Here is a 12,833-nt window from a genome sequence, read left to right as displayed (position 1 = left end):
AAAGCATTCTTACTCTAAAGATGCTTTCTTTTACAGCTCCCATCTCAAAGGAAGCATTTGATTATTGTTTGCATGTGTATATTGCTCATCTAGCAGCTGTTCAGTCTATACTGGTAAGTGAATATCAACATAGATGGATCTATGCTGTTAGTATTTTCGAAGGAATAGTGATTACACCAATGGCTGTACATTAAAGCAACATACATTAAAACTTTTGAGGTGTAAATTATTAAAAATACACAAAGCTAATGTTTTCATCTCCCGGTTCTGCATACCTTTGTAAGGTTAATCTAAGTCATGTAACATCATCAAGAATATAGTTCCTGGAACTGGTAATAGAAGAACAACATTGCTGATAAATGAAAAGCAAAGAAGTCAATTCCGTTTTCTATACTTTGTCACAAGCACACTGTTAACTAGTATTATCTTGCTGAACAACTATTTGAGATTTTAAATATATATATGAAATCTAAAGGCAATCATTTTTCAGAAAGACAGTCCTACATACTGCCTTTTAGACAATTTGAATTTCCTTTCTGTAAAGTTATTTTAACTTTTAAACTTTTCAAAGGGGGGCTTTAAAAGTCATGTGTAATACCGAGAGTTTCTGAAAAGCACAGAAGATACAGTTTAAATTCTTTCTTAATTGAAGAATTTAATTCATACAGCAGGTCCATTGGTACTTTAGAAAGTAATAATAAAACTAGCTTGAAAGAAAATATAGGAGACAACACAGTAAGAACTCACAAAAGTGTGTTTGGTTAATGATTTTTACATAAGTTGAAGAACTGATTAACATTATATTTGTAAAATAATTAGTAATTTGTTTTCATTACGAAACAATTTATTAATGTTAAAAAATAAATTGTTTTTTATAGAAGCAATTATAAAATATTTACATGCATTATAGAAGCAGGAAGGCACCTTCTATCCCAAAACAAATTCAACAATTTTAAAGACCATTTATTATCATTTCAGTTTGAATCGAATCACAGAAGCCTGCCTATCCTTGGAATTGAAGCAGATGTAGTTTCACGGCTCCATTCCTCCTTGCAAGTTCTTTTTGAGCCCTGCATTGACAGTAGTTTACTTCCTCTCCTGCCAGAACTGATTGGTTCTGACCAGACAAGCAAGCAAGTACAAAGAGACAGGGATTTATTTTCATATTCAGCATAACCGTACATATCAGTAAGGGTAACTCCTTTGTAGGACTGCATACGGATACAGAAGCAATGTAAAGCATCACTGACTTCCTTCAGAGCTCTTTCCAAAACACTGGAAGGTAATTTAAGGATAGAAAAATTGCGAGGGATATTTCAGCTGCTGCACTCATGAACTAAAATAAAGAGGGACTACTGAAACTGGCTGTAAGGGCCTGAAAAGGCAGCCAGTATTACACAAACAAAAGACATCTTGGGGTATTTCTCAGAAAAAGATGCAGCTGAAAGGCTCTTCACAACTGCTGTGTCTCCTCCCTTTCCCTCACACCTAGTTACCTCACTTGAGTGTATTAGCTCAGTAAATTTCCCCACTATAGAAAGAGGATGTAACAGGGAGACTTGCTAACCACAAAAGTCTACATAATTAAGATCTAACTTCCTATTTTACAAATCATCTTTGACAATCCTTAATAGCTACTTAGCAGAATAACAGCATAAATATTACTTTTATAAATAGGAATGATCTATTTAATACCTTTTCCTTTATTAAGGTATTTAATATAATTATAAAGGAAATAAATTTCCCTAATTTGAAGCCAGCCGTGCAGCCTGTGCGCTGGAAAATTTGACTTCTCTTGTTCTGCCAGCACAACGCTGGGCCTGAGGGATCTGCTCTGCTGACCACCGGCTACTGCTCAGCCTCCAGCTGAGGAAAACACAGAGGTGCTGGGCCCAAAGAGCAAATGAGAGCAGTGTTCTCAAGGTACATAGTGACAGAATCACAGAATGACCTGGGTTGGAAGGGACCTCAAGGATCCTGAATCTTCAATCCCACTGCCACAGGCAGGGCCACCAACCTCCCCATTTAATACTAGACCAGGAGAAACTCTGTCAAAAACTGAAGGAGATCAGTATGGGAAATAGTGCCTGATTGCTATATAGAGATACGAAATGGCTAGTTGGCTACTTCAGGATGAAAAGGTACAGTGTGATGCTTGCAGGCAAACAGGAAAGTTGGCATTGGAACATATGTTCTCCCAAACCCTCCAACAGTTCTGCACACCTTCATGTCGGTCTGAACACACCGACTGTGTGGTGACAGCTGCTTTAAAGGCAACTGGCCAGGGGCAGGCAGCGACTTTTACATTGCCAGCTCCCAAGCTCCTATTTCAGTTACCTGCCTGCCTCGACGAATGGAAACCACTTTGTAACTTCACCTCAGGCAAGCACGCAGCAGTACGTAATGTGCTCCGCCGAGACTCCCCATCAGTTCAGCTCCTGCCACCTCTCGTTTAGCACTTTGGTGAACACACTCCTTTACAAGGCTGGCCATTTGCTCAGGGCCTCAGGGCGATTTAATTTCAGACATTAGTAAGGAAAAAATGCCGCCACATTGAGCAGAAGCCTTTCCACCTTAGGATCTATAGGGCAGTTTAACTACAAGAACTGATTTCTGCTTGTAGGAATTTCATCTCTTTGAAACAGCTAAACAAAGAAAAAGAGTCTCTGAGGGACAAAACCTCTACCTATAAATATATTCCAGACAGAGCCCTGAATTATCTACTTATATTTACATATGCATGCACAGATTCATTCCTTGGGTGTTTTGTACAGAGGCAGCAAAACAACTCATCATCTATGCATGGGTAGTATACAGAGTTGACAAAAGCACAGTGAATATGTGCTTATTTGCGTGGTATTCATTGCTCTCTTCTCTAATGCCCTTGCTCTGAGAAAATTGAAACTTGTATTAATTAAGAAAAGTTCATTAGTTCAACAGATTCATTAACCTTTTTTGGGAAAAGTACACTCAGGACCAAATTAATCAGCATTCTGAAATCAAGTCACAATTTTTCTCCCTGTGCAGTAATTTTTAAAAATATTTTTCAATACAGACTTGTGTAAGAATCATTTTGGGAGTATTTTTCTTTACTGTAAATCTGTAGTGGTCAGCTGTCACATAAAAATACATTATTTTACCATATTAAAGCAAAAGACCAGTATAAGAAACCACCTGGGATTTCAAATGTTTTCAGACTTTATTAATTTGGAAGCATTAGGCTGTGCCCTCTGCTGACTCCAACAGTGCCTGCTGAAGAAGTCGTCTTTCCACCAAATTAGCCCAGTCCCCACTGATAAAACCCCTTCAGATTTGTGCGTTCCTTAATCACTGTCAGCCAGATGAGTTCATTTATATTAAGCTCAGGTTTTGACTACTGGGTCTTTACCAAACATCTTCATTTCACTTGCAAGGGCACACCTGAGGCTGTGATAATGTCAGGCACATTTTGATCTGGTTCTTTTTGTCTATAGATAATTCCAAGAAAGCTGAAGCAAGTTGAGCTGGTCAGGCTGGTAATTATTGACGTTGCCTAACAGTTTCTGGGTTGTGCCTTCTTTATAGTTGTTTATAAAGACATCACCAGATGTTAACAGTTCCATTTGATCTCTTTTACGGCCACGTCAACTTAACCCATTACTGAAAAAACGTGAAAAGTAGATTGCTTTGTATTAAAATCTCACAGTGACATTTTACTTGAAATTTTCTCTCAGTTCCCCAGTTAAGGAACATGTGCTAGTGACATGCTATTTGTCATGGATTCGAAAAACTGCCTATGCTGTAAAACCTTTGTTCTTCATAAAAAAAAATAAGGGCAACAGCCTGTGGACCTATTCGAGACAAAATTAATTTAGGACTGATCAAGTCTTTTCAGTGGCAATGTCAACACAGATATTCCAGCTACCCTTACAGCAAAGGCCAACCTCATCACCATTTTATCACATTTGTTTCAGAATCCCTCCACTACCTTACAGCTCCTAGTCACTAATTTTTTGACATGGTTATACTGAAAATTAACATCAGTATAGTTCACTTTATCACAGTGTGTTACATTTTAATATAAGAATATTTCAAAGTGATATTGCCAGCTGCACGTAGTTTCCAAACAGCAGGAAATACATTACTGGTGGGAAAATAAAGACAGGCTGAAAATTGCTTACAAGATGAGTATCAGACATTAGTATTTTAAAATACTTCTTTCACAGAAATCAACATTTCTATATAAAGCAAAAGGATTTCAGGAAAAAAAATTCTCATCTTCATCGATATGCAGCTAACGCTTAATTTTCTTTTTCTAATGAGTTTCATCTTGAAAAGCTTTTATACCTTTTGCAAGATCCCAGTTCCAGAAGAAAATCTCCTTTTCAAACAAAGAGACAATCATAACTGCCTGATCAGCATAAGAAATAACGGAATGCTATTCATATACATACTGCTTACTCCCATCTAAAGGCCAGAAACTTAAGTACTGGGGAGACTAACTGGAAGCTTCAGTTACAAATATATATTTCCTCACATCTTTGATAAATTCTGACGCAGTACAAACATTACAAGCACATTAGTTCACATGTTGGGGGGAGTTACTATTTAGTATCTATTACTAGATTTTATACAGAAGAACAGTCCTTATGTCTTTGAAATTTTACATAGCTTTCACGTGCAGCATAACTCAAAGGCAGTTATCTATCAGATGAATCACTGAGAGAGAAAATACTATGTCGTATCTACACACATGGAAATAAAGGTGTGGTTAAGAAGCAGCACTATGACTTTACGAGAGTATGTTGAAGAGCAAAAGCCAAAGCACAGTCATAAAATTCCCAGTCTATGCAGGCTGGAAATCCAAAGGCCTACGTGACTCTTTGTTGTTGCAAGTTGTGAAATCGTTCATCTATACCAGTGACCTTCCTAAGACTAGTGACCCAATGCTGAATGTCATTGCAATGTCGGTGCAATGTCATTGCACTGATGCAACCAAGTCATGTTGCTAACTGAACACAGATCTCACATCTTCCTCCTCTTGCCCTTTTTGCTTATGAATCTATAGAGCAATCTGTGCCAACTTCATTCCGTTTCCCTTAGGGAAGTCAAACTGTATTCTGTGTGCTCTCTTTTAATAGAAATATTGGATACTACATCCCCAGAGAACCTTGAAATCTTGCAGTTGAATGAAAAGAATACACTTGACCACATACCTCAAACTGACGGAGATACACTTCAAGCAAGTAATATAAATAAAATATTAATTCTAAGGTAATGGAAAAAGTGCCTTCCTAACTTTTTCTTCAATTTTTAAAAAAATATCTTGTGACTTTCTTAGCTCAAGAGTAAAATTCAAGCATGTTCTGAATTTTCATAAAAGCAATAAAACTCTTTCAGCAAAAATAAAAATACAAAATCTTCTCAGATCCTCAAAGGCATCTGGACATTTACCTCTCTGCTGAAATCAGTTAAACTTAGGAGTTGAATAATTCTGAAAATATGCCTGAAATATGGATTCTTATGTATTCAAATGAAGACTGCATGTGCAAGTCTATCTTACAAAGATAGACAAAGAGCTTGAAGTTTAATTAATGAATATATTCGAAACGTAAAAAGCTAAGAAATAGTTCATGTCAATGATAAGATACATACATATACACTCATCTCCATGCAAATTTTACTAGTCAACATTTAAGAGTGTTTTGGTGAAACACATGATTTATTTTAGTGCTGTTACAGACATAAAGCTGATTTCACTGAGGTCATGTTCCAAAAAAAAAAAAAAAAAAAAAAGCACAACATAGCAGTAAGCCAGTATAACAAAGTATTAAATCAATACGGTGTCTCACATTAGCTAATAAATTAAAAGTGTGCTATCAGACCATCTGCTGGGAGTGAAGCATGATGAGTCGCAGTGATCACACTGACTGACATCCTGGTTTGAACATCTAGTCTGCCTTAGTTCACCTTCTTGGCTTCAATAATACTTTACTTGTAATGCATATTTACAACACTGTTGCAGGCCGGTGGGTAAGAGGAAAGTTCAACATTTTCCTCTCATAATCCTTTGCACTTAGCCTAACAGAATCTCCAGTGAATGCCAAAGATAAGCACAGTTTCATGTGCAACTGATTGCATTAAGCTACTAATTTTATAAATACAAATTGATGGTTTGATACTCTTCACACAGTTTCCACACACCCGTCCTAAGCTATTTTTAAATCACTGAAGATCTATTTTTAATATGTTTTGCAAGATGACAGAACTGTCATCTGAAACAGATCAAACAGGTTTTATGCTTGGGACAAAAACTGCAATCCTTAGGATTTCCTAAGTAACACCCTTTTGTACCAAAGATGTCAACCATTTGCATTTATTTACACATGCCCTGTGTTCACTGGCATACAGAGTTACAGACTAATTCACATTGGGATCTTTTGTGCTGCATACTGTGTATTTATGTTCTCAAGAAATCCTGTTTATTGTTATCATCAGAATGCTGTAACGTTTTAATTAACAATACCAGCTAGTTAAGCCTAACAAGAAAACTCCAATGTATCTGCACAGTTTTCTGTACAGATATAATATCATTCTACCCTTCCTTGAACTGCGCTATTCCTAAATGTAAGGAAATTGAAAATGAAAGCATGGAGGGTCCTTATGTCAAATATCTAAAGTAAGGCTTGGTAAGGTCTCCGTCTGAGTAGCTTTAGATGGTATTTTAATTTTGAAAATCTACAGAGAGAATTACTAGGGGATTATTAAAAAAAAAAAAAAAAAAAAAGTTGCTCGAACTTCATCATAATAGTGGTTTAAAAAACAAAATATAGAACAGAAATGTTGGATTCAGATCAGTCTGATTTGCCAAAAATAAACAGTTGTGCATCAAAATTTCTTGCAGACACCACTGGAAATATTTGCTTACTTAGCAATTTGACCGCAATTACAACATGAAGGACGACCAGCAGAAAAATCTCAGATTCCTGGCACTTAATCCAAAGTACCCCATTATTTGGTAAATAAGCAGTATGGGACCATTTGAAACATAAGCACCACAAAGGTTTGGTCATATATTGTAATCATGTAGCATATCTATTTCTGTTCAGGAAGCTAATGTGACAAATGAATACAAGCAAGTAATTCTCAATACCTTCCAGTCAATAACATCTGAACAATTCAGAGTTCAAATATTTCCACTTACTATCATAATTCAGTAAAACAGGCACTCACAATGCATTTATAGTACCATTTCAACAGTATAATTGGAAACACATTTCCAAAATCTTTGCTTTTCAAAGATTTACAAAGTTCATCAACAGTAAGGAGATGAAAATACTTTCCCATAAATAGTAAGACACAGTAAGTGACATTGCTATCTATCCCTATGCAAGGAACTCAATGCATCGAGCTTGTCATTCACCTTTGCTGTCACTCAGCAGAAGATTAAATGAAGCAAAAAAATAGCAGAATCATCTTTGCACTGTTCTATATATAAGGCTACCAGAACACAGTGAAGAAAGTTAGAAAATAGATTTCTGTCACCTAGCTAAGTTAGAGCAGACTTCAGGCAGCTGAAGCATTCATTGTGCAGTACAGGTCACTTAACTCTCATTTCAGAGTGTAGCAGTACACCAATAAAGCATTACCATCTGGCCACATCTCTTCTGTTGCCACTAAGACATGAAGGAGGATCCAAGAGCATCTAAGGAAATAACACCATAAGAGTGGCCAATATATCCTCATGCTTCAGATGCTTCAAGTTTGGCTCCAATGCTGTATAATGGTGCTGCTGAAATACTAATCTGCAAACAAACGCAGGAAAATTTGAGTGAAAAGACCCTGCCCTTGCTGCTTGGCTATGGGACAGAGATATAGTGCAGCCCAAGTCCATCTCTGTGGGAACAGAAGCAGATCTCTGCCTGCGAACAACTCCTAGCTCTTCACCTTCAGTTTCACAGGTAGATGACACACACTTTCATCCATGGAAATATTTTGGTACAAGGTGCTCAGATTCAGATTGACAATTGTTCTACCTGAACAGATCATAAAACACTTCAAAAAAGAATAGCAATGGTTAGCAATGATTATGAGAGATGTTTCCTCTGATACTTGAATTCCAAAATATTAAAAAAAGAATCATAGTGAGACTACTAATAAGTTACCATGCCTTGTTTGTTCCACAATGAGTAAAAAACACCGCCAAGCTGAACAAGCCAAAAAGCCTAAGGAAACAACACTGAGATACCTTTTCCCTTCTAACCCTGAAATGAAGTCCTTAACTGTTCAGAAAATAACAATGGAAATATTTTGTTCAACACAGAATTGCACAGAGCAACAAGGAAAATCTGGTAGAGGCTGGCAGTAAAAACAAAATTTACAATCCATAACATGCCCATGTCTTGACATAAGAATTACTTTTATTGAAATGGTTATAAATTCTCCAACATAATTTGAAGCCAAGTTCTACAGATGGCATCTATAATGAAAACAAACCCTATAAGACAACTTCAACAATAGAGTGAAGTACCATGAGGGAAAAATGAAAAAGCAAACATTTATTGCTAAAAATCATTAAACATTTCATGTGCAATGCTGTAGAGCTGATATCATATACAAACACACTACACATATTTGCAAATAGATGCCTTTAGCCAAAAATTAAAACAAAGAAATGGAAAGATTTCCTCAGATAGTATGTAGCTCAAGTTCAAGGTGAATTTAAAGCCATAAGTTACAGGAGGCAAAAAGTACCAACAAAATTTACTGAGAGAACAAATTAAATATGCTGAAAAACTGAGAAAGCTCTGAAGTTAATTTAAATGTAAGATACAGAGTACAAAAACATACTCTGTTTAAACAAAAACTCCACGTAAAAAGTAATTATTATTCTTCTGCCCTTTGTTAAGAAAAGTTTCAGGGATTTAAAGGATTGATGTAAAGTTGAAGAAAGTTTCCTCTCAGAATTTATATGAAAAGCCTGACATGCTAATTTTGCAACAAGACTTATGACAGTGGTTTTATGGAATCTAGTTAAATCACCAGTAATTGTTTTCAAGGCTCAAGTCTTAAAGCAAAGTATTCCCACACAAAAAAATAAAGAACAACATATAGATCTTTTGAGAATCTTAAATATGTCAAACAAACAGTACATTATATCTTTTTCTAAATCAAGATGCCTGTGCTTGGAAAGATAGAGTGAAAGGATAATAATGAAGGACATAAAAAGATGGTATGCAAGAGTGTGAACATTGCCTGTTGTTAATATTCTTCCATATTTTGATTTTACATAGATTCTGTTTCACCACTTCTTTTACTGTTTTTATTTTTTATTTTTATCACTTATTCATTTTATCAATATCAAGTGAAAATGAATACATTCAGCTGATGGCAGAGGGATTTCCTTTTCCCCTCTTCCTTCTTATTCTTGCCTTTCCATTATCATAAGATTTCAATCTGCAGTAGATGTCATGATCTGGAGCATATATTTGTCATTAATGAATCACAGCCTTTCACAATCTGGGTGAAATGAGTCATCATTATGGCACCTTTTTGCTACGCTGTATTATATGATAGCAGGATCCCAAATGGCTATACTTGTCATAATACGGCTGCTGCTGGTATTCGCAGTCCTTACAAGAAGGGCACAAATAAGGAAATTCTATTATTTGTAGTCCTCATGGATGAGAACACAAGAAGTCTCTCTTTATAACCCACGGAATAGTAGAAATTGGCTGCCCTGAGATATCTCATCTCAAATGCACCCCCAAAAAAACACATACACAAACATTCACTACAATATAGAGAAACTTCATTCCAGGGTAGTTTTGAAGTATGTTAATCTGCAATATTCTCATCTGAATTTGTAGCATCTCACTATTTTACTACTTATAATGCATATATAAAAATCTGTGCAAGTATGAAGGAAAGAATGAAGAAAATAATAATAGGAGAGGGAAGAAATCAGTTATTCTAAACAGCTCTTTTCATTTCTTTACTGTTCATGCTCTGCTTCTCAATGTGATCAGCAAAGTGAGATCACTGTTTTGAGATTCGTTTTATATAATATTATGAATTATTTATATATCAAAATACAGTATCAGAGTTCACATATATTAAAAAAATCATAGTCATGAGTGTTAATTGAGGATGATACATAAAGTCCACACCTTCAGGTATTACTTAATGTAAGCACTTCATAACAAAAAATACTATATGCCATTTCAATTCCATTCTGACAAACTGGGACTGCATCCAAACATGTACAGACAAAACTTGTGGCAAACTTCAGACAAAAGATGATAAAGTTTAACTATTCAAACATAAAAGATGGCAATCTGGTAGCAAGTGTGAAGATGATGATTATTTTCAATCCTAAACTACTTGCTGTAGTTAGTTCCTCCTGTGCAGCAAAGTGCTATCAACACTGTGAAAAAGGAGACAAAAAAGTATTTGTAAAAAAGTATTACATAAGCCTTTCAGGAACTTGCAGCACTGTCAAAAATCTAACAAACAGTAATAGTAATAGTTAGCAAAGACTTTAAAAAGTAATTTCTTTTCTGTAAATATTTCATCTCAGTATTTCTGTTCCTCATGTTCTGTTTCCACGCTGTTATATAAATTCATATTACTTTATTCATTTGGTCTGCACTGAGACTTCCATTGTTTACACTATTGCTTAAAATGAGCACATCGTCCCAGAGTGTACTCTTCTCAGACTACTAATTTTGAACTCCACTTAAAATTCTCAAAATTCTCTGTGCAATCACTTTATGATGAATAGTAAGAATGCAAAATACCTTTTTTAGCTAGTGAAGCAAAAAAAAAAACCTTTTCAGTCAACATCAACATTCCTTCACATTTATAATTTTTCCTTACATTACTGCTGTGTAGCTCAATGTAACATAACTGACAGATTTGAAACCTCGTAAAGAAAGGAGCAATCAAGGTTTAAATTTATGATCTTCAAATTATTTCCATTGCTACATATAGTATGCATGTTTTTAAAAGATTACACAGAGGAAAGGTGACTTTCCTCCATGTAATGATTAAGTCACATAACTCAGTCTGTTAGTACTACACCACAAAATCTCTTTGCAGTTCAGTTCCTTTGCTCCTGAAAGATTATTGATTTTATCTCTATTGTTAAGAATTTTTATGGAAAAATGAGCTATTGCCACATGAACTCCAATTCACCTGAATTTAAAAATCTTCAGTCCTCAAACCTGCTCCTCTCTCCACACTGCCAAGCAGTGTCTTCTTTGCATACAAATTCTCGTGGAAAACTATCTCCAAACTCTCCTTTCAGGTGCAAGCATAATTGAAGGAGAAGGAATATGGTTTTACACACAAGAAGGGAAAAGGTCTTAAAACCCATCCAGGAGAAGCAGGGATGTAACTGAGCCCCACAGAGAGCTATAGTTCCTTTTAACTCTAGTGATCTTAGATTCTGTTAGTTTAGACTAAGCAACAAGAATTTCCTAAGTTGCATCAAATCCTCACTTTGAGTCACATGCACCACCAAACAGTGCAGGAAGCAACACCAACTGAGCTGAACAACTGAGATCTGATAGTGATGAAGCAAATAACCAAGACAAATAGTTCATTGCCTCACAGAGTTAAATGAAGAGAAGCAACAAACATCAGGAAACCAAAAATGAAAGAAACCAAAAACTTGTTTCGAACAAACTTTGATTTGAAAAGGAAGACAAATTCACTAAGAAAATTACAATCGAATTATTTTCAAATCTCGATTTCAATAGAAAAGCATCTCATTAGGCTGGTTCCATCTCAGGTTACTTCCTACACTTGTTTTAGATGGCTGCTATGAACAGAAAGCCATCCACTCTTTAGAACAATGGTGCAATTTAGAAAGAGTACAGCTCTAATACTGCCTTGAAATGAACAATTTGATCTAAGCTGTACTTTATGTACATAGAAAGTAGTTATACTGTTCTACAAGATGAATTACCCCATGTATGATTATGCTTCAAAATTCAAATCAGCATCCAGAATTCATTTGCCTTTAATAATACTTTCAATAATCTTGCCACCAGAGAGGTCTTAGCTGAATTTTTCTGTGTGTGGGGAAGGCTGCTTTATATCCTGGTACTTGCAATGACTAAGTGATATCCTTCGAATACTCTAACTAGGAAAGACTTACAAAATCTTGTACTATTTATGCCCTAGAAGGTTTAATTTGCAAATACTTTAAAACCTATGTTTGTTTTTAGGAAATTACTTGTGTTTGACTAAAACAAAGAAATGCAGAGATTTACCATAAGCATTCACGATTGATAAAAGTGTTGATAATTCCAACATATTTTCATATTTCTTTTTCATGCTACTTTTGCCATTTGTATCCTATTTATACCAGTTTCCTTGTGATGTCAAATTATTATTCCAGTTGCTTTAGTTACATCATTTCAGTATCTAACATACAGATACCTGTAGCTTATCTCTACATAAAGATTTTAGAAAATTCTTCATTTTTCTACGCATGAAGTCTTTATTCTTTGAGTGCTGCTTGCACATTGGTGGCTTCATTTAATTCCGTACTTTGATCAGATAACAGAGAGAAAGTGAACCTGAAGAATTTCTACAGAAGATTTATAGGAAATATGGTCTTCCCAGCTGGAGGTCTGAAATACACAGCATACAATACATTCTCTATTTTCAGTAGCCTGGCATACTTGCTTTTCATGCTTCAGCAAAGTTTCTACTTGGTTATACAAAATCAGGTACGCAAACTCTTTTCCAGTTTACCACTGTACCACACATTGGTTCAAACTTCATTTTTTCAAAGAAAAAATAAATAAACATACCCTTAATTTCAATAACTTTTTTCCAGGGAG

At 35.4% G+C, this 12,833-nt stretch overlaps 1 protein-coding gene across 5 annotated transcripts in view; it reads right to left on the bottom strand.

Annotated features, from left to right (window-relative positions):
• The window catches only part of PCDH11X (protocadherin 11 X-linked), a 441,647-nt gene that overhangs the window by 203,944 nt on the left and 224,870 nt on the right, over positions 1 to 12,833 (bottom strand). Inside the window, exon 6 of one of the 5 annotated variants that reach the window (XM_090150280.1) lies at positions 8,861 to 10,405. The exons of the other annotated variants lie outside the window; for them this stretch is intronic. Within the exon in view, the coding sequence (XP_090006406.1) occupies positions 10,400 to 10,405 (6 nt within the window). The 3' untranslated portion in view covers positions 8,861 to 10,399. Of the gene's footprint in view, positions 1 to 8,860; positions 10,406 to 12,833 lie in introns of those variants that run through there. 5 annotated transcript variants of the gene reach the window in all.

The sequence above is a fragment of the Phasianus colchicus genome, chromosome 14 (genome assembly GCF_987193195.1).
Source record: "Phasianus colchicus chromosome 14, bPhaCol1.hap1.1, whole genome shotgun sequence".
NCBI classification, from domain to species: domain Eukaryota; kingdom Metazoa; phylum Chordata; class Aves; order Galliformes; family Phasianidae; genus Phasianus; species Phasianus colchicus.
Note: the sequence above shows the minus strand (reverse complement) of the source record. Positions and strands in the feature narration are given on the sequence as shown.